This window comes from Narcine bancroftii, chromosome 2, assembly GCF_036971445.1.
Source record: "Narcine bancroftii isolate sNarBan1 chromosome 2, sNarBan1.hap1, whole genome shotgun sequence".
Classification (NCBI taxonomy): Eukaryota; Metazoa; Chordata; class Chondrichthyes; order Torpediniformes; family Narcinidae; genus Narcine; species Narcine bancroftii.
The window spans coordinates 192292840-192315404 of NC_091470.1; the positions used below are offsets into that span (position 1 = coordinate 192292840).

Consider the following 22565-nt stretch of genomic DNA (forward strand, 5'->3'; position numbering starts at 1 on the left):
TCTGAAGCCAAACACAACTTGCTGCAGGAAAAAAAAATTGCTAGAGGAATTCAGGAGGTTTCGCAACATCCAAGAGAGGCAAAGATATACAGTAAAGCCCGTTAGCCTGCACCAATGGGGATTGATAGATGCCAGATAAATGTATTTTCCAGTTGTTTGAGGCTTACTCTTACAACTCCTAACTAATACACCTGCATTAATAATAAATAGTGTAAAAGACAGTACCAGAGTACCACAGGGCTGTGTTCTTAGTCCCCTGCTCTACTCATTTCACACCGACAGCTGTGTGGCTCAGTAGAACAATAACACCATCTACAAATTTGCCAACGATACCACGGTGGTGGGTTGTATAAAGGAAAGGAATGAGTCAGTGCACAGGATGAAGTGTGAAAACTTGACTAACTGGTGCACCAACAACTTGCACTCACTGTCACCAAAACTAAGAACCTGATTGGCGTCATCAGGGAAGCCAGAGGGATACAATCCAGTGATCATTGGGGGATCAGAGGTGGAGAGGGTGAGCAAATTAAATTCTTGGGAGCCATTATCTTGGAGGATTTTTCTTGGACCCAACACCCCAGCACGTCAGCGCCTTTACTTCCTCAGCGGTTTGTGGAGGTTTGGTACGACATCAGGAACCCTGGCATATTTCTACAGAGGTGTGATGGAAAGTGTGCTGACCAGCTACATCACAGTTCGGTGTGGGAACACCAATACTCCTGAGCGTAAAGCCCGCCAAAAGGTAGTGGACACAGCCCAGGTCATCACAGGGAACGCTTCTGTCAGAGAGCAGCAGCAATCATCAAGGATCCACACCACCCAGCACACCCCCTGTTCTCGCTGCTGCCATCTCTCTGAATTGCAGTTTGTTTACCTTCATATCTGTTTTCAGTTCTTTATTTGCTTACATGTTTATGTTGTGTACGGTTTATTTTTGCACCACCAATTCTGCTGCACCCGAAGGAAAACGAATCTCAGGGTTGTATGTGATGTCATGTATGTACTCTAACAAGAAATCTGAAATCTGACAATAAATCTCTACTGTACTTAAACTGAACAAACTTCACTTGCATGAATATACAAACCTCAAAGTATTTTACTTTATTCTTTAAAAACGTTTTAACCGTCGTCGCATCTGCAGGTTCCTCCCCCTCCACGGAGACACCCGAAAGACGAACAATAACATTATAGATAATTAACCCCCAAGTTTACAGATAAAGCCCTGACCAGGAGGAACTCTTATTAAGCAGGAATAAGAAGTCACTTTAAGAGAATCACCCTAATGGCGAGCGGCATCGACCAGCTCTCCATCCTGGAGATGCCATTTTATTCAAACACAACTTTATTCAAAATATTTTTAATTTATTTTCCTCGCTTTTTGTGCCAGTTGCTTGAGACTGCCAGTTGCCTGAATTCCGGATACCTCGAGCTTTTACTGTATAACCAACACTGCGGGGCCCGAACCCTCCTCCAAGGTATCCCATCTTGAAGAAGAGTTCAGGCTCGAAACGCAGGTTATATATCTTTAGCTCCTTTTGGCGCTGCGAGGCCCGCTGAGTTCCTCCAGCAGGTTTGTGTTTTTAACCACAATCACAGCGTCTGCAGACTTTATTTGACGAACTTGGCAATTTGAGCCACATCAGGAGAAAAAGAATGGTCAATGTTTAGAGATGAAAGTCTTCATCAGGACTGAGGAAAGTGTACAGGAGCAGTGTGGAGAGAGGGGTAGGAAGGGGGGCCCCATCCAACACCCCCTCAAATCCTGCACTTTGAATTCAGCGGTTCATCTACTTCCATCCCAACTCCAGGGATACGTCATGTTCTATGACTGCCATTTTCAAAGAGGGAGGGGGGCATACAACCCCCTCTGGGGGCCGCAGCACATTGAAGGGGGAGCCACGGACGGAAATCATAAAATATTTTTTATTTAGCCGGCAGGAGAAAAGTAGGGAAGAAACCAACTAAAATTCTTATTCTGTAACTGCAGTTACGTTTGCCATGGACTGCACATGAAATCAAGAACTCACTACTTTGAAACTACCGAGTGTTCACCTGAAGCTGCCGACCTCGGCTCAGCCTTCCAGAGAGTGAACCTGGAACTGACCCAGGTGAAGCCCCAGGATGTGTCCTGACAGCCTGTGCTGATTAACTGGTGGATATTTTCACCAACCTCTTTAATCTCTCCCTGCAACAGGTCCCATTTCCCACCAGTTTCAAGAAACCCACCATCACACCAGCAACAAAGAAAAGCACAATAACAGAGCCAAATTATTATTGACCAGTGGCTCAGACATCTGCCATCAGGAGGTACTTTGATAGGTTGGTCATGACTCAAATCGACCATAGCCTACGAGCCAGCCTTGATCAACTTCAACTTTCCTATCGTCAAATAGAATGCTGATGTTGGCAGAATCACAAATGGAAATGAAGAAGATAGACTACCTTGTTGAGTGGTGTCACAACAACAACCTTGCCCTCAACGTTTGTAAAACCCAGGAGATGATTGTAGAACTTCAGGAGGAAGTCAGGAGAACATGAACCTGCCCTCATTGAGGGCTCAGTAGTGGAGAGGGTCAATAACATCAAATTTCTGGGTGTCAACATCTCCGAGGATCTGTCCTGGAGCCTCCAATTTGATGCAATCGCTAAGGCTCAACAGCGTCTATACTTTGTGAGGTGTTTGAGGAGATTTGGTTCGTCACCGAAGACTCTCGAAAACTTTCACAGGTGTACCATGGAGAGCATTCTGGCTGGGTTCATCACTGCCTGGTATGAAGGAGCCAACACTCAGAACAAAAAAAAACTCCAGAGGGTGGTTAATTCAGCCTGTGACATTACAGGCACCAGACTTCACTCCATCGACATGAGGTGGTGTCTTAAGAAAGCACCGTGACTTGTGTTGTCAGGCAATTGCAGCCGAGCCAGTAAATTTCTATCAGCCTGGAGTTCCCCAGATCAGGCAACACATAAGAACAATGTTCAAGGAAAGGGGGAACCCAGTTACGTGACTGGTTCACATAATGACGCAATTTCCAGATGAATAGTGTGTAGCTTAATGCTGAAAAGGTAATGGCTTGTCACATGGTAGAAGACTGTTTTGATTGGATTGCAGTGGGGAATATAAACCCGTGTAATTGTATGTTTGGGGACTCCTTTGTTCCCCTACAAGGGTGATGGACCTCCCACCAAGATTAAGTGTAATAAAGGAGTATCGGGAAACTGAAGGGACCAAAGCCTCCATTCCTGATGGTACATCTGCTGAAGAATAGAGCACCACCCAGACCTGGACGAAGGAGGTCAAAAAGACCATCCACACTCTGCAACCTGCCTAACAGATCGCAACAGTGGATACAGTACAGGTAGACCCCCCCCCACTTACGATGGGGTTCGGTTCCACAAATCGTATCATAAGGTGAAATTATTGTAGATCAGGTCTACCTTTGTAGGTAGCTCTGTGAGCTGCTCCTCCCAAAAGGCCAACCCTACATCCCCACTCCTGACGACAGCCTCCTGGCGGCAGCGGGGATATCAGCCATGGGAGGCCAACGTCCCCGGTCCTGCCAGGAGCCTGAGATGGCACCTGGTAATTAGGGGAACTGGCATCACTTCACAACCTACACTGAGATTTGGAATGCATGCAGATTGCTGTCTCTCTCTCCCTATCTCCTCAGAGATGGCAATCTGCACATGTGTTCCAAATCACCTTTTTTTTTTAAATGGCATTGGGCCCGACAAAGCGCATTTCCTTGATGTCACTACAAGAGGAGCACCAAAATGATGTTTGAGGAGGTGGTGGTGGAGGGAAACAATCTGCGTGTGGTGAATGGACAGAAGTATTTCCTTCAGGGAAGGAAAAACAACCACACTGATACAGGTCGACGCCGACTTAGCTTTATTCAAAACGGATTCTGATCATCGTAACTTCGAAACCTCATAAGTCGGGGTCTCTCTGTAGCAACATCTCCATGACCACAATCAACATTAGTGCTCTCAAGGAGGCAGACTGAGCCCTCAACTATACACCCTCCACACCCAGGACTGTGCAGACTGAGCCCTCTACTATACTCCCTCCACACCTAGGACTGTGCAGACTGAGCCCTCTACTATACTCCCTCCACACCCAAGATTGTGCAGCAAGATATCGTTCCAAAATCATCTTTAAGTTCACCAACATCACAATTATTGGCCGAATATGTAATAATGTTGAGACAAAATGCAGGAAGGCAATAGAGCCAACAATCTCTCTCTTGACGGGATTAATGCTTACTGATCACAGACTCCCTGCCCACATCAGAGGAAGTGAAGACACTAGATAGTTTCAAGTCTTGACAGGAAACATCAACCTGACCTGGACAAATCACGTTGACAAGGTGATCGAGCAGGCACACCATTGCCTCCACTTTCTTAAAAGGCTCACAACATTCAGCATGCCCCTTGACTTTTCCAGATGACTGACGAGATGCCTCACAGCTTGGTACCATAAGACATAAAAGCAAAATTAAGCTATTCAGCCCATCAATCTGCACTGCCATTTAATCGTGAGCTGATCCATTTCCCCACTCAGTCCCGCTGCTCAGCCTTCTCCCTGTAACCTTTGATGCCCTGGTTAATCAAGAACTTGTCAATCTGAGGAGTCACGTGATGGAGTAGTGGCCGGTAGGAGAATACCACCTATCTCAAGAAAAGAAGAAACAAAGTGAAAAAAACGCAAAGCTCAAGAAACACAAAACAAAAGATAAAGGGGTGGAGAAAAGAAAGAAAATGGCACCCAAGAAGGAAAAAGCAAAAACAAAGGGGAAAAAAAGGAAAGATGTCGGAAGAGAAAGGAGAAGGCCTTACCTGCATGAAGAGGCAGGGACTTGCCGTGGACAGAGGAGCCCGCTCCTTGAGGTTAGTGGAGACCCCGCAGGGTCGCGACCTCCCGACCGCGGGACTGCAAAAATGGCTCATTGCAGGAAAAGAAAAACACCGACGGGAGGGGGGCCCACCTGAGGAGCGAACTAACACAGCGCGACCAGCTGACAGATGCCCAGCAGCAGGGCTCTCAGCTGGAAGAAGAGGAAAGCAACGGGAAAGGGAGTGATAAGAAAGAAAAACAGCAACAGGAAGCCCAACAGATAACAAGCCCAGAAGAAGAGGACCAACAACAAGAAGCTATGCAAAAAAACACCCAACAAACTGAGCCAAGCAGCTCAACAAGAAAGTCAAAAGAGACACAGATACAAGGAAGAGAAGTAGAAGAGACAAACCCAAGAGCAGATACAGAAGAAGACCAAGCTCTGCACAGAGGAATAGGTAAAATGGATGGACAGTATATAGATCTTAAAAATTTTCAAAAACAAATGAGAGCATTAAAAGAATGGTTGACATTAGAATTTACTGAAATGCAAAGGAAAATGAAAAGTACAGAAGAAAAAGTGAGTAGAATAGAGCTGGTCATGACAGAAATAGGGAAAAGATTAGAAAATGTGGAAGAACGAGAAATGGCTGTAGAAATGGAAGTGAATGACTGAAGAAAATTGGAAGAAAGTGACAAAAAAGAGTCACAAGAGTTGTTAGCTCAGAAGATGGATATAATGGAAAATTATAGTAGGAGAAACAATATAAAGATAGTGGGCCTAAAGGAAGATGAAGAAGGCAAAAATATGAAAGAATTTATAAAAGGATGGATCCCAAAGTCCTGGGAATGCCAGAAATACAGGAAGGAACGGAAATAGAAAGGGCACACAGAATACGAGCCCCGAAACCACAGACACAACAAAAACCAAGATCTGTTTTAGTAAAATTTATGAGATACATGACAAGAGAAAATATATTGGAGGGCAAGGAATAAAATTAGAGAAGACAAAAAGCCATTGGAATACAAGGGTCAAAAAATATTTGTTTACCCAGTTAGTTAGTTAGTTAGGAAGGTGCAGTCTTTAGGTATAAATTTTAAGATAGTCAAATGGATTGAACATTGGCTGAAAGGGAGAGGCCAGAGAGTGGTAGTGGATAATTGTCTGTCAGGTTGGAGGCCGGTGACCAGTGGTGTGCCTCAAGGATCTGTATTGGGCCCATTGTTGTTCGTTATATACATTAATGATCTAGATGATGGGGTGGTGAATTGGATTAGTAAATATGCAGACGATACTAAGATAGGTGGAATAGTGGATAATGAAGAAGGTTTTCAAGGATTGCAGAGGGATTTGGGCTGCTTAGAAAAGTGGGCTGAAAAATGGCAGATGGAATTTAATGCTGATAAGTGTGAGGTGCTTCATTTTGGTAAGAAGAATCAGAATAGGACATACGTGGTAAATGGGAGAGCATTGAGGAATACAGAAGAGCAGAAAGATTTAGGAGTGACGGTACATCGTTCCCTGAAGGTAGAAACTCACGTGAATAGGGTGGTGAAGAAGGCTTTTAGTATGCTAGCCTTTATCAATCATTGCATGGAATATAGGAGTTGGGAGGTGATGTTGAGATTGTATAAGACATTGGTGCGGCCTAATTTGGAGTTCTGTGTGCAGTTCTGGTCGCCTAATTATAGGAAAGATATAAACAGAGTGGAGAGAGTGCAGAGAAGGTTTACCAGAATGTTACCTGGGTTTAAGCATCTAGAGTATAGGGAGAGATTGGACAGATTAGGTCTTTATTCTTTGGAGCGTAGAAGGTTGAGAGGGGATTTGATTAAAACAAGAGGACATGAGTTAAGAATTAAGGGGCAGAGGTTTAGAGGTAACATGAGGGGGAACTTCTTTACTCAGAGAGTGGTAGCCGTGTGGAATGATCTTCCGGGAGAAATAGTGGCGGCGGAGTCAATTGTATTATTTAAGAAAAGGTTGGACAGGTATATGGATGAGAAGAAGATGGAGGGTTATGGGCATTGTGCAGGGAGGTGGGACTAGAAAGGGGTGTTTGGTTCGGTGCGGACTAGAAGGGCCTAATGGCCTGTTTCTGTGCTGTAATTGTTATGTTATGTTATGTTACATAAGTTTTGAACTCCTAAAGAAGGGGAAGGAGTTTTACACAGCAAAATCGATCCTATGGAAAAAAGGCTATAAATTTATGTTAAGATATCCAGCTGTGCTTAAAATAGTTATCCTGGGGGAGCAAAACAGACTGTTCTCGGATCTGGAGAAAGCACGAGAATTTGCAGAACGCCTGCAGGACAGAAGGAGAGATGAAGAGATGTAACAAGAACGAAGAACGACAACAAACTACATATAAAGATGTAAAAATAATGTATAAGTAAGAAATAAAGAAGGGAAAGAAAAGGGAAGGAAGGGAGAGGGAGGAGAAAAAGAAGAGGGTGAGCTTTGTTATATGTGAAGATAAAAGTTTTCTGGGAGGGTTGGGTGGGAGAGAACAACAGTCACTGCGAAATCATTTGACGCTTGCGAGCGGGTTCGCAATCTGAATGGAGAGGGGAGTTGTGGTTGCCCAGCAAGGGACAAGGGACAACTCAGAGGTGGGAGGTGGACACTTGGGGTTAAGGGAATTTTAGATATGGGAGTGGTTGAAGTATTTTATGTTTTATAAGTGTTGTCATACATTGAGTTCAAAAAGGGAAAACTGAGATGAAAAGGGGAAAGGTGGTGGTGAGGAAGTGGAAATGAGATGTAAACAAAGTATGAAATGGCCATGTTGAACTATATGACTATAAATATTAATGGAATACATAACCAAATCAAAAGGAAGAGGCTATTAAATTTACTGAAAAAAGAAAAAACTGATATAGCATTTCTGTAGGAAACGCATCTAACTGAAGTGGAACTTAATAAATTAAGGAGAGACTGTGTAGGGCATGTAACAGCAGCATCATATAATTCAAAAGTCAGAGGTGTAGCTATATTAATCAATAAAAATGTACCAATCAAAATAGAGGAGGAAATAATAGATCAAGCAGGGAGATATGTAATGATAAAGTGTCAGGTATATTCAGAATTTTGGAATTTGGTCAATATATATGCACCTAATGAAGAGGATCAAAAGTTTATGCAAGATATTTTTTTGAAGATTGTAGATACGCAGTGGAATATACTGATAGGAGGGGATTTTAACCTTAATTTGGACCCAAAGGTGAATAAAACTGGACAAAAGACTAGCAAAAAGAACAAGTGGCCAAATTTATGGTTAAACTAATTCAGGAAATGCAACTTTTGGATATATGGAGGAGGAAACACCCAAAGGAGAAGGAATACTCATATTATTCGAGTAGACACAAAACATACTCAAGGATTGATCTGTTCCTGTTGTCAGCCCATATCCAAGGGAGAGTTAGGAAAACGGAATATACAGTTAGATTGTTATCTGATCATTCACCCCTGTTATTAGCAATAAAACTGGAGGACATCCCACCAAGAACATATAGATGGAGATTAAACTCCATGTTACTTAAGACAGGAATTTATTGAACGTCAAATTAAAATGTACTTTAAAATAAATACGGAATCAGTGAAAGACAAATTTATATTATGGGATGCAATGAAAGCCTTCATTAGAGGGCAGATAACAAGTTAGGTAACTAAGATGAAAAAGGACAACAATCGGGAAATAGAGCAGTTGGAAAGGGAGATAGTAAGTACAGAAAAAGAACTAGCAACAAGGGAAGATATAACAAACAGAAGAGAATTGGCGGACAAAAAAAACCGAAACATTACAAACGTATAAGGTGGAGAAGAACATAATGAAAATAAAGCAAAAGAATTATGAGCTAGGAGAAAAAACACACAAAATATTAGCCTGGCAACTTAAAACAGAACAAGCTAAAAGAACTGCATTGGCATCAAGGAAAAAGGACAAACAAATTACATATAACCCAACAGAGATCAATGAAAACTTTAATTCTATGAACAATTATACTGAACTGAGAACAAAGGGAAAGAAGACAAAATAGATGAGTTTTTAGCTAAAACTGAACTACCAAAATTGCAAGAAGAGGAGCAAAAAAAACTGATAAAACCATTTGAAATAGAGGAAATACGGGATATATTAAAAAAGCTACCAAACAATAAAACGCCTGGAGAGGATGGACTCCCAATAGAATTCTATAAAACTTTTAAAGACTTATTAATTCCTCCTCTCCTGGAAGTAATGAACCAGATAGAAGAAACAAAACTTGCCAGATTCAAGTAAAACAGCAATAATTATAGTAATACCAAAGATGGGGAAAGATCCACTAACACCATTATATAGACCAATATCTCTACTTAATTCAGATTACAAGATAATAGCAAAACTATTAGCAAACAAATTGGCTGACTGTGTACCAAAAATAGTAAAACAAGATCAAATTGGATTTAAGAAAAGACAAACAGGAGTCACGTGATGGAGTAGTGGCTGGACGGTGAACTCCAGCCCTCTCCAGAAAAGTCGGGAAAAACAAGAGAAAATACAAAGGCACAGAAATAAAAGTTAAAGAAAAGTGAGTATAAAGGTGGAAAGAAGATGGCGACAAAAAAAGAAAAATCAAAATCAACGGTAAGAAGAGAGGAAAAGAAGACAACGGAGGAAGAAGGAGAAGGCCTTACCTGTCCGAAGAGGCCCGCTGTGGAGAGAGAAGCCCGCTTCCTCAGGTCGGTAGAAATAGGACTACAAAAATGGCTCACAGAGCCGAGTAAAAGTGCGCAACCGCGCATGAAAAAAAACACACCGACGGGAGGGGGGACCAGCTGGGGAGTCGATCTCCACAGCCGGCAACGACAGCTGCAGAACACCTGCAGCAAGAAGAGACCACAGAAGACAATGAAAACAAGAAAGAAGAGAAGAAAAGGGCAACAAAGAAACAACAGATGGCCAACTCAGAGGAAGAAGAAGAGGAAGAGTACAGTGAAATAGAAGAAGGGAAAGGCAAGGTAAAGGATATACTTTCTCTTGTTAGAGGATACATGGAGTCATTTAAAGAATGGCAAACACAGGAATTTAATGATTTAAGAAGAAGAATAAACAACACAGAAGAGAAAGTGAATAAAATAGATATGACCTTAACAGAAATGGGAAAGAAAATGGACAAGATGGAAGAGCGGGCAGTAGCAGCAGAAATGGAGGTAGAAGACTTAAAAAAGAAATTGGAGGAATCTAATAAAAAAACTAAAGAGACACAAGAACTACTAGCTCAAAAATAGATATATTGGAAAATTATAACAGAAGAAATAACATAAAGATAGTGGGCCTTAAGGAAGATGAAGAAGGCAAGAATATGAGGGAGTTTATAAAAGATTGGATCCCTAAGACCCTAGGATGTCCAGAACTACAGCAAGAAATGGAAATAGAAAGGGCACATAGAGCATTGGCCTCTAAACCACAACCACAACAAAAACCAAGATTATTTTAGTAAAATTCCTAAGATATACTACAAGAGAAAAGGTACTGGAGAAGACAATGGAAAAAGTAAGAGAGGGCAACAAACCACTGGAGTATAAAGGGCAAAAAATCTTCATTTATCCAGATACAAGTTTTGAACTCCTAAAGAAGAGAAAAGAGTTCAATACAGCAAAGGCGATTTTATGGAAGAAAGGGTATAAATTTATCCTAAAGCTACCAGCGGTATTGAAAATATTTATTCCAGGACAACAAAACAGACTATTCTCGGATCCAGAAGAAGCACGAAAATTTGCAGAACAATTACAAAAATAGACTGAGGGATGAAGACGGGTAATGAGAGTAAAAATGATCACGATTGATATGTATGCGGGTAAAGAGGTATAAGAGTGAATAGAGACAATGTGCATACGTGAATGTATCTGTACTTAGAGGAAAATATAGATAGTATAGACAAGAATTAATAAGGGAAGGTAATAGAATAGAGAGAATAAGGAGGGAATTAAAAGAGTGACCTTTGTGACATATGAAAAGTGAAATCTTTTCTGGGGGGGGGGCTGGGTGGGGGGAAATAGCGGTCACTGCAAAATCAGTTAACGTTTGCGAGTGGATTCGCAAACCCAAATGGAGAGGGGAGATGTGGTTGTCCGACAAGGGATAAAGGACAACTCAGGAGGGGAAGGGGAGATTGGGGATAAAGAAGATATAAATAGGAGAATAAGGAAAATGTTGGATGTTGTAGGAATGTTGTCTTATAAAGAGTTGAAAATAAGAAAACAGAAATGGAAAAGGAGGAAAGGTTATGATGGAAAAACGGAAAGAGAAGATAAACAAAATATAAAATGGCTACGCTGAACTATATGACTTTAAATATTAATGGAATACATAACCAAATTAAAAGGAAGAAACTACTAAATTTACTGAAAAAGGAAAAAATTGATATAGCATTTGTCCAAGAAACACACTTAACTGAATTGGAGCACAAGAAATTAAAGAGAGATTGGGTAGGACATGTAACAGCAGCATCGTATAATTCAAAAGCAAGAGGAGTGGCTATATTAATTAGTAAAAATGTGCCATTTAAAATAGAAGAGGAAATAATAGATCCAGCAGGGAGATATGTTATGATAAAATGTCAGATATATTCGGAGTTTTGGAATCTACTTAATGTATATTCACCTAACGAAGAAGATCAAAAGTTTATGCAAGATATCTTTTTGAAGGTAGCTAATACGCAAGGAAACATACTAATAGGAGGGGATTTCAACCTGAATTTGGATCCAAATATGGATAAAACGGGGAAAAAAATTAACAGGAAGAACAAAGTAACCAAATTTATAATTAAATCAATGCAAGAAATGAAACTTTTGGATATATGGAGGAAACAAAACCCAAAAGAAAAGGAATACTCATACAACTCGGCTAGACATAAAACATACTCAAGAATAGACCTATTTTTGTTATCAGCTCGTATGCAGGATAGAGTAAGAAAAACAGAATATAAAGCGAGAATGCTATCGGACCATTCACCCTTAATATTGACAGTAAAACTAGAGGACATCCCTCCAAGAATGTATAGATGGAGATTAAACCCCGTGCTACTTAAAAGACACGATTTTAGAGAATTTATTGAAAAACAATTAAAAATGTATTTTGAAGTAAATACGGAATCAGTGGAAGATAAGTTTATACTATGGGACGCAATGAAAGCATTCATTAGAGGGCAAATAATAAGTTATGTAACCAAGATGAACAAGGACTATAATCAGGAAACAGAGCAGTTGGAAAGGGAAATAGTAAACATAGAAAAAAAATTAGCAATGAAGGAAGATACAACTAAAAGAAGAGAATTGGCAGATAAAAAAATAAAATATGAAACATTACAAACATATAAGGTAGAGAAGAATATAATGAAGACAAAACAGAAATATTATGAACTAGGTGAAAAAACGCACAAAATCCTAGCATGGCAGCTTAAGACAGAGCAAGCTAAGAAAATGGTATTGGCATCAAGGAAAAAAGACAAACAAATTACATATAATCCAAAAGAAATTAAGGAAAACTTTAGAGAATTCTATGAACAATTATACCGAACTGAAAACGAAGGGAAAGAAGGGAAAATAGATGAATTTTTGACTAAAATTGAACTACCAAAACTACAAATAGAGGAACAAAATAAATTAACAGAACCATTTGGAACAGTAGAAATACAAGAGATAATAAAAAAAATTACCAAATATTAAGACACCAGGAGAGGATGGATTTCCAATAGAATTCTACAAAACATTTAAAGACTTATTAATACCGCCCCTCCTGGATGTAATCAACCAGATTGATGAGACACAAAACTTACCAGATTCATGTAAAACAGCAATAATTACAGTAATACTAAAACAAGGGAAAGATCCACTCTCACCAGCGTCATATAGACCAATATCTTTGCTAAACACAGATTATAAGATAATAGCTAAACTATTAGCAGACAGATTAGCAGAACAGGTACCGAAAATGGTAAATTTAGACCAAACTGGATTTAACAAAAAAGGACGCACAACAGACAATATTTGTAAATTTTTTAACTTAATCCATGCAGTAGAAGGAAATAAAGCACCTACAGTAGCAGTTGCTTTAGACGCAGAGAAGGCCTTCGACAGAGTAGAATGGAATTATTTGTTCAAAGTATTGCAAAAATTCAGTTTACCGGAGAAGTATATTAATTGGATTAAAGCATTATATAAGGGACCGTTAGCGAAAGTGACAGTAAATGGACATGTATCAAAGCAATTTAACTTAAGCAGGTCAACGCGGCAGGGATGCCCACTATCACCTTTATTGTTTGCGCTAGCTATAGAACCACTAGCAGAATTGATAAGAATAGATAATAATATAAAAGGAATAAAAATAAAAGACAGGGAATATAAAATCAGTCTATTTGCGGATGATGTTATAGTGTACTTAACAGAACCAGAACTATCAATAAAAGAATTATATAAGAAATTGAAGGAATATGGAGAAGTGTCGGGTTACAAGATAAACGTAAATAAAAGTGAAACAATGCCTATGAATAATGCGGATTTCTCAAAATTTAAGAAGGAATCTCCATTCAGATGGCAAATGCAGGCAATAAGATACCTAGGTGTACAAATAAACAAAAATCTAGGCCAATTATATAAACTCAATTACAATCCACTAATGAAAAAATTACAGGACGATTTAGAGCATTGGAAAGATCTACCACTAACACTGATAGGAAGGATAAACTGTATTAAAATGAACATTTTTCCAAGGATATTATACTTATTTCAGGCATTGCCAATACAACTGACAGAAAAATTCTTCAAAGAGTTTAAAGAAAATAATAAGGAAATTTTTATGGAGAGGGGGGAAACCGAGGATAGCACTAGATAAATTAACAGAATGGTATAAACAAGGAGCCTTCCGTCGCGCATGCAGCCATCTTCAGCGCAAACTCCGGGAGATCCAAAATGAGTGGTGGACTAGCCTCGCCAAACGAACACAGCTCAGCGCGGACATTGGCGACTTCAGGGGTTTCTACGAGGCTCTAAAGGCTGTGTACGGCCCCTCACCCCAAGTCCAAAGCCCGCTGCGCAGCTCAGACGGCAAAGTCCTCCTCAGCGACAAGATCTCCATCCTCAACCGATGGTCAGAACACTTCCAATCTCTTTTCAGTACCAACCGCTCAGTCCAAGATTCCGCCCTGCTCCAGCTCCCTCAACAGCCCCTAAGGCTAGAGCTGGATGAGGTTCCCACCCTGGATGAGACATATAAGGCAATCGAACAACTGAAAAGTGGCAAAGCAGCAGGTATGGATGGAATCCCCCCAGAAGTCTGGAAGGCTGGCGGCAAAACTCTGCATGCCAAACTGCATGAGTTTTTCAAGCTTTGTTGGGACCAAGGTAAACTGCCTCAGGATCTTCGTGATGCCACCATCATCACCCTGTACAAAAACAAAGGCGAGAAATCAGACTGCTCAAACTACAGGGGAATCACGTTGCTCTCCATTGCAGGCAAAATCTTCGCTAGGATTCTACTAAATAGAATAATACCTAGTGTCGCTGAGAATATTCTCCCAGAATCACAGTGCGGCTTTCGCGCAAACAGAGGAACCACTGACATGGTCTTTGCCCTCAGACAGCTCCAAGAAAAGTGCAGAGAACAAAACAAAGGACTCTACATCACCTTTGTTGACCTCACCAAAGCCTTCGACACCGTGAGCAGGAAAGGGCTTTGGCAAATACTAGAGCGCATAGGATGTCCCCCAAAGTTCCTCAACATGATTATCCAACTGCACGAAAACCAACAAGGTCGGGTCAGATACAGCAATGAGCTCTCTGAACCCTTCTCCATTAACAATGGCGTGAAGCAAGGCTGTGTTCTCGCACCAACCCTCTTTTCAATCTTCTTCAGCATGATGCTGAACCAAGCCATGAAAGACCCCAACAATGAAGACGCTGTTTACATCCGGTACCGCACGGATGGCAGTCTCTTCAATCTGAGGCGCCTGCAAGCTCACACCAAGACACAAGAGAAACTTGTCCGTGAACTACTCTTTGCAGATGATGCCGCTTTAGTTGCCCATTCAGAGCCAGCTCTTCAGCGCTTGACGTCCTGCTTTGCGGAAACTGCCAAAATGTTTGGCCTGGAAGTCAGCCTGAAGAAAACTGAGGTCCTCCATCAGCCAGCTCCCCACCATGACTACCAGCCCCCCCACATCTCCATCGGGTACACAAAACTCAAAACGGTCAACCAGTTTACCTATCTCGGCTGCACCATTTCATCAGATGCAAGGATCGACAATGAGATAGACAACAGATTCGCCAAGGCAAATAGCGCCTTTGGAAGACTACACAAAAGAGTCTGGAAAAACAACCAACTGAAAAACCTGACAAAGATAAGCGTATACAGAGCCGTTGTCATACCCACACTCCTGTTCGGCTCCGAATCATGGGTCCTCTACCGGCACCACCTACAGCTCCTAGAACGCTTCCACCAGCGTTGTCTCCGCTCCATCCTCAACATCCATTGGAGCGCTCACACCCCTAACGTCGAGGTACTCGAGATGGCAGAGGTCGACAGCATCGAGTCCACGCTGCTGAAGATCCAGCTGCGCTGGATGGGTCACGTCTCCAGAATGGAGGACCATCGCCTTCCCAAGATCGTATTATATGGCGAGCTCTCCACTGGCCACCGTGACAGAGGTGCACCAAAGAAAAGGTACAAGGACTGCCTAAAGAAATCTCTTGGTGCCTGCCACATTGACCACCGCCAGTGGGCTGATAACGCCTCAAACCGTGCATCTTGGCGCCTCACAGTTTGGCGGGCAGCAGCCTCCTTTGAAGAAGACCGCAGAGCCCACCTCACTGACAAAAGGCAAAGGAGGAAAAACCCAACACCCAACCCCAACCAACCAATTTTCCCTTGCAACCGCTGCAATCGTGTCTGCCTGTCCCGCATCGGACTGGTCAGCCACAAACGAGCCTGCAGCTGACGTGGACTTTTTACCCCCTCCATAAATCTTCGTCCGCGAAGCCAAGCCAAAGAAAGATAAACAAGGAGGCTTACAATTGCCAAACTTCAAAAATTATTATAGAGCCGCACAATTAAGATACCTATCAGATTTTTATCAAACAAGGGAAAAACCAGACTGGACGAGATTAGAATTAGATAAAATAGGGGAAAAGATACCTGAACACATATTATATAAATGGGACGAAAAATTGGTACAACATAGAACTTCTCCAGTATTACATCATCTCCTCAATATTTGGAAGAAGATTCATGTAGAAAGAAATAAAACAAATTATCAATTACCAAAACAAATATTGACGCAAAATAAGCTACTCCCTTTTACAATAGATAACCTTTCCTTTAGAGAATGGGGAAAAAAAAGGGATTAAAAGAATAGAAAATTGTTTTTCAGGAAGTAGATTCTTATCCTTTGAACAAATGAGAGATAAGTACAATATAACTGGAGATACAGCGCTGGCATATTACCAACTGAGATCCTACTTGAAAGATAAATTAGGAAGCAATTTGAGTTTACCAGAGGGAAGTAACCTTGAATATGTGATTACAGATACAATGTTAATCAAAAGATTTATAACAAATATGTATATTAAACTGCAAGAAAAGGAGAATGAGGAAACAAATGGTAAAACTAAACAAAAATGGGAACAAGATTTAAATATAAAGATAAAAAAGGAAACATGGGAGAAATTATGTTCTGGAACGATGAGAAATACAATAAATACGAGGCTACGTATGATACAATATAATTGGTTACACAGACTATACATTACACTGCAAAAGTTAAATAAATGGGACCCAACAGTATCTGATAGATGTTTTTGATGTAAAAAAGAAATGGGAACAACAATTCATGCAATCTGGACATGTGAGAGTAGAAAAATTTTGGGATGATCTCAATCAGATATTAAATAAAATAACAGAAAACAATATACCAAAGAATCCAGAGATCTTTCTCCTAAGTAACATAAAAAACAAAGAATTTGGAATTGATTTGGAGGATGCACAAAAAAGATTTGTTAAGATAGCTCTAGCCGTAGCAAAAAAATGTATTATGTCAACCTGGAAATTGGAAGATAATTTGAAAATACAACTATGGTATATAGAAATGAATAAATGTATTCCATTAGAAAAAATAACATAGTTTAAGAAATAATATTGAAATATTCGAACAAGTATGGGAGCCTTACATTAAATACAATAGCGAAAACCTACCGGGGACAAACATTACCTAAGTTGATGGAAGGAGAAGGAAAGAAAAGAATGGACTCAGTAGAATTTCTGGTGTATTTTTGTTGAATGACAACATTGTCTGACTGGTTTAATGTAACCTAGATTGTATACCTAAAATGGATGAGAGGGGGGGTGGGGGGGTGGCTTGGGAGGAGGGAAGGGGGGGGTGGCTTGGGAGGAGGGAAGGGGGGGGGGAGAAAAAGTCACTGTATATGTGTGAAAAAGAAAAAGCGTATATCATGGCTAATGTGATTTATGGTGTGAAAAATAAAAAATTTAAAAAAAAAGAAAAGACAAACAACGGATAATGTCTGTATGTTCATTAACTTAAACCATGCAGTACAAGGAAATAAGATACCAACAATGGCTGTTGCTTTAGACGCAGAGAAAGCCTTTGACAGGGTAGAATGGAATTATTTATTCAAAGTACTACAGAGGTTCAACCTACCAGAAAAATATATTAATTGGATTAAAACATTATATAAGGGACCACTGGCAAAGGTGACAGTAAATGGATATGTATCAAACCAATTTAAATTAAGTAGGTCAACTAGGCAGGGATATCCACTATCTCCCTCACTCTTTGCTTTAGCAATAGAACCAAGAACAGAAAATAAAATAAAAGGGATAAAAATAAAGGAGAAGGAATATAAAATCAGTTTATTTGCAGACGACATCATAGTATACTTAACAGAACCAGAAATATCAATAAAAGAATTATATAAGAAATTGAAGGAATATGGAGAAATATCAGGGTACAAGATCAATGCAAATAAAAGTGGTGATGCCAATGAGTAACGTGGATTATACAAAATTTAAAAAAAAATCATCATTTAAATGGCAAACACAAGCAATCCGATACCTAGGTATTAGGTTAGATAATAACAAGCCACCTGGACAAACTAAATTATCAGCCACTAATAAATAAATTGCAGGAAATCTTAGAACATTGGAAAGAATTACCTCTAACGTTGATAGGGAGTGTAAATTGCATTAAAATGAATGTCTTCCCAAGGATACAATACCTATTTCAATCGTTACCAATTCCCTTAACAGAGAAATTCTTCAATGACTAAAGTGAATAATAAAGAAATTCTTATTGAAAGGGGGAAAACCGAGGATAGCGTTAGATAAATTAAAAAAACGGTACAAACAAGGTGGTTTTCAGCTACCAAACTTTAAAAATTATTATAGAGCAGCACAATAAAAGTATCAATCAGATTTTTATCAAACAAGTGAAAAACCAGATTGGACCAAGATACAGCTAGATAAAATAGGGGAGAAGGTACCAGAACATATACTTTATAAGTGGGATGAAAAACTGGTGCAATATAGAAGTTCACCAGTACTGCACCATTTACTCAACATAGAAAGGAAAAAAACAAATGACCAACTACCAAAATTATTATTGACGCAAAATCAACTAATCCCTTTCACAAAAGATAACATTTCCTTTAGAGAATGGGAGAGTAAAGGAATTAAAAGAATAGAAAATTGTTTTATGGGAAATAATTTATTATCATTTGAACAAATGAAGTACAAATACGGAATAACTCATGGTACAATGTTTGCATACCAATTGAAAATCTACTTAAAGGAGAAATTGGGAAGCAGGCTGAGTTTACCAGAAAGAAGCAGCTTTGAATATGTGATTACAAAAACAATGATAATTAAAAGATTTATAACAAACATGTACATCAAGCTGCAAGAGAAGGAAAATTATGAAATAAGCTATAAACCCAAACAAAAGTGGGAAAAAGATTTAAACATAAAGATAAAAAATGAAATATGGGAAAAGTTATGCTCTGGAACTATGAAAAATATAATATACACGAGGTTACACATGATACAATATAATTGGTTACACAGGTTATATTTCACGCCCCAAAAGTTAAAAAAAATGGGATTCAACATTATCAGATAGATGTTTTCGCTGTCAGAAGGAAATGCGAACAACAGTAAATGCAATTTGGGCATGTGAGAAAGTGAAAAAGTTTTGGGAAGATCTAAATCAAGTATTAATAAAATCACAAAAAGCAACATACCAAAAAATCCAGAGATCTTTCTTCTAAGTAATATAAGAAGTAAAGAATTAGGCCTCAAACTGGGTGAAGCGCAAAAAAGATTTATTATGATAGCAAAAAAAATGTATAATGTCAACTTGGAAATCAGAAGAGCGCCTGAGAATACAGCAATGGTATATGGAAATGAATAAATATTCCATTGGAAAAAAATAACATATAATTTTAAAATATAAAGTCATATGATTTGAACAAATTTGGGAACCATACATGGAACACAACAGAGGGCCTACGGCGGACCTCCACTCCCTAAAATGATAAAATGAGAGGAAGACAAAATGAACTGATCCACTGTGTAAAAGTAGATGACACAATTTTCTTGTTTATTTTCATCGTGTGATGACATTGTTTAATGGTTTTATTGTATTGTGTATGTACGTTTAATGGGTTTGGAGGGGGGAGGGAAGGGGGAAGGGAAGGTAGGGGGAAAAAGGGAAGGTAGGGGGAAAAAAGGGGAGAAAATGCCACTGTATATATTCAAGAGGGAAATGTTTGTGTGTATTTTGATTGATAGTGTGAAAAATAATTTTTTTTTTAAAAAGAACTTGTCAATCTCTGCTTCAAATATACCCAATGACCTGGCCGCCATAACTGCCTGTGGGAACTAATCCCACAGATTCACCACTCTCTGGCTAAAGAAATTCCTCTGCATCTCTGTTCTAAGTGGATGCCCTTTAATCCTGAAGTTGTCCGTGACTCTCCCACTGAGGGAAACAGCCTTTCTACATCTACTCTGTCCACACTTTTCAAAGTTCGAAATGTTTCAATGCGACCCTCCAATTTGCTTAAATTCCAACAAGTCTGTACCGTCCAATTTACACCCCATTAACCTACATCCCTGGTATGTTTTCGAATGGTAGGAGGAAACTGGAGCCCCCAGAGAAAACTCACGTAGACACAGGGAGAACATACATACAGCGCAGGATTCGAACCACAGTCTGGTCCCGATCACAGGTGCTGTAAAGGCATTGTGCTAACCGCTACACCAACCCTGCCACCCTTCTCTGCACTCCTCTTATCTTATTGTTGTCTTTCCTGTAGATAGGTAACCAACACTGCACATAATACTCCAAAATTTGGCCTCACCAAATGCAACTATTTGGGACAAGGTTCCAGAGTTTGAAACATCATATCATCAGGCTTAAAGGCAATTTATTCGCCACAAACCATTGACAACATGCTTTAATGCTGCCTTGAACATACTGACAGATCTTTTCACTGTGCTCCAATTGTGCTCTTGTACTTTACACATTTTAGAGTCGGCTTGCTGTACTGCTCTCAAAAGAACCCTTTCTCACTGCTTTGAGATAAAATTGAAATGAAACTTGACCTTCGATTGATGTTTATGTGCCAAGTGAAAACTGTCGATGCTTTAAAAGTTAAAATAATCCAAGATCAGAATTTTCCAACAGTGATTACCTGCAGACTCAACTGATTTTTATTCCATGAATTTGGCAAAGGTCCTGCCCAGCTGTGCATATTGCCCATACGTGCCCATGCAAGATATGCAGGCCCAGCCATATGGTCGTCAATTTCAGCTTGAGTGAGTCCAAGTGCAAGGTAAACCTAAAATAAAAACATTGAAAGTCATTCGGTGTGGAAACTGGATCTTCACCCCCCCCCCTTGCCCACACCGACCAATAGGCCGCGCCCACACTTTCCCCTTTGTTTGGCTCATATCCCTCTCAACTCATCCCACTGTTGTATCCGCCCAAGTGTTTCGTGAGCATCAATATTAGTACCTGCCTCAACTCTCTTCTCTGTTCAAATGAAAAAGTTACCTGTCAGGTTCCTGATAAATTAAGTCAACGGCAAAGATGCCAAAAGCTTTCTTTACAACCCTGTCCACCTACACCACCACCTTCAGGGATCAATGTATCTGTATTCACAGATCTCTCTGCTCCTCTGCACTCCTCAGTTCCCTATAATTTACTCTGTATGTCCTACCCTGTTTTGCCCTTTCAAAATGCGTCACTTCACACTTGTCTGCATTAAACACCATCTGCCATTTTTCAGCCCATCTTTCCAGCTGATCCAGATCCCTCTGCAAGCTTTGAAAATCTTCTTTGCTATCCACAACACTTCCAATCTTAGTGTCATCTGCAAATTTCCTGATCAAATTTACCACATTATCAACCAGATCACTGAAAATAGAAAACAAACAACAATGTTCCCAACATCAATCCCTGAGGCACACCACTAGTCACAGGCCTCCAGTCTGAGAAGCAACCATCCACTACCACTCTCTGACTTCTCCATTCAGCCAATTTCAAATCCAGTTTACAACCTCTCCATGGATACCTCGTGTCTTAAACTTCTGAATTAACCTCCCATGTGGGACCTTGTCAAAGGCCTTACTGAAGCCCATGTAAACAACATCCACAGCCTTTCATAGGAACATAGGAAGTAGGAACAGGAGTAGGCCAAAAATGGCCCATCGAGCCTGCTCCGCCATTCAATACGATCATGGCTGATCTAATTTATGAGCTAACTCCACCTACCTGCCTTCTCCCCATATCCCCCCAATTCCTCTATCATGTAAAAATTTATCTAACCCAATTTTAAATATGTTTAATGAAGCAGCCTCGACCACTTCCCTGGTTAGAGAATTCCAGACATTCACTACTCTCTGGGAAAAACTATTTTTCCTCATCTCTGTCCTAAAACTACTCCCCCGAATCTTGAGACTGTGTCCACTCGTTTTAGTTTCCCCGGCCAGCTCAAAAAACCTTCCTTCATCTATCCTATCCATACCCTTCATAATCTTATATGTTTCTATAAGATCTCCTCTCATTCTTCTGAACTCGAGCGAATACAATCCTAAACGATTTAATCTTTCATCATAAGTCAACCCCTTCATCCTAGGGATCAACCTAGTAAACCTCCTCTGGACTGTCTCCAAAGCCAGTATATCCTTCCTCAAATATGGAGACCAGAACTGGACACAGTACTCACCAGTCCCTTATACAGTTGCAACATTACCTCCCTACTCCTGAATTCAATTCCTCTAGCGATGAAGGCCAACATTCCATTTGCCTTCTTAATAACCTGCTGCATCTGCAACCTAACTTTTTGCGATTCATGCACAAGCACTCCCAAGTCCCTCTGCACTACAGCATGCTGTAGTTTTCCACCCTTTAAATAATATTCAGCTCTTTTATTTTTCTTGCCAAAGTGGATAACCTCACACTTACTAACATTGTACTCCATCTGTCAGACCTTTGCCCACTCATCCAGCTTAACTATATCCCTCTGCAGACTTTCCACATCCTCATTACAATTTGCCTTTCCACTCAATTTGGTGTCATCCGCAAACTTGGCTACACCACATTTTGTCCCCTCCTCCAAGTCATCAATGTAAATGATGAACAGTTGTGGGCCTAACACTGATGCCTGCGGCAC

The 22565-nt window shown here is 40.2% G+C and overlaps 1 protein-coding gene across 1 annotated transcript in view; it reads right to left on the minus strand.

Annotated features, from left to right (window-relative positions):
* naglu (N-acetylglucosaminidase, alpha) overlaps positions 1–22565 on the minus strand; it is a 50263-nt gene that overhangs the window by 20541 nt on the left and 7157 nt on the right. Inside the window, exon 3 of the mRNA XM_069919773.1 lies at positions 20583–20729. Within this exon, the coding sequence (XP_069775874.1) occupies positions 20583–20729 (147 nt within the window). The remainder of the gene's footprint in view (positions 1–20582; positions 20730–22565) is intronic.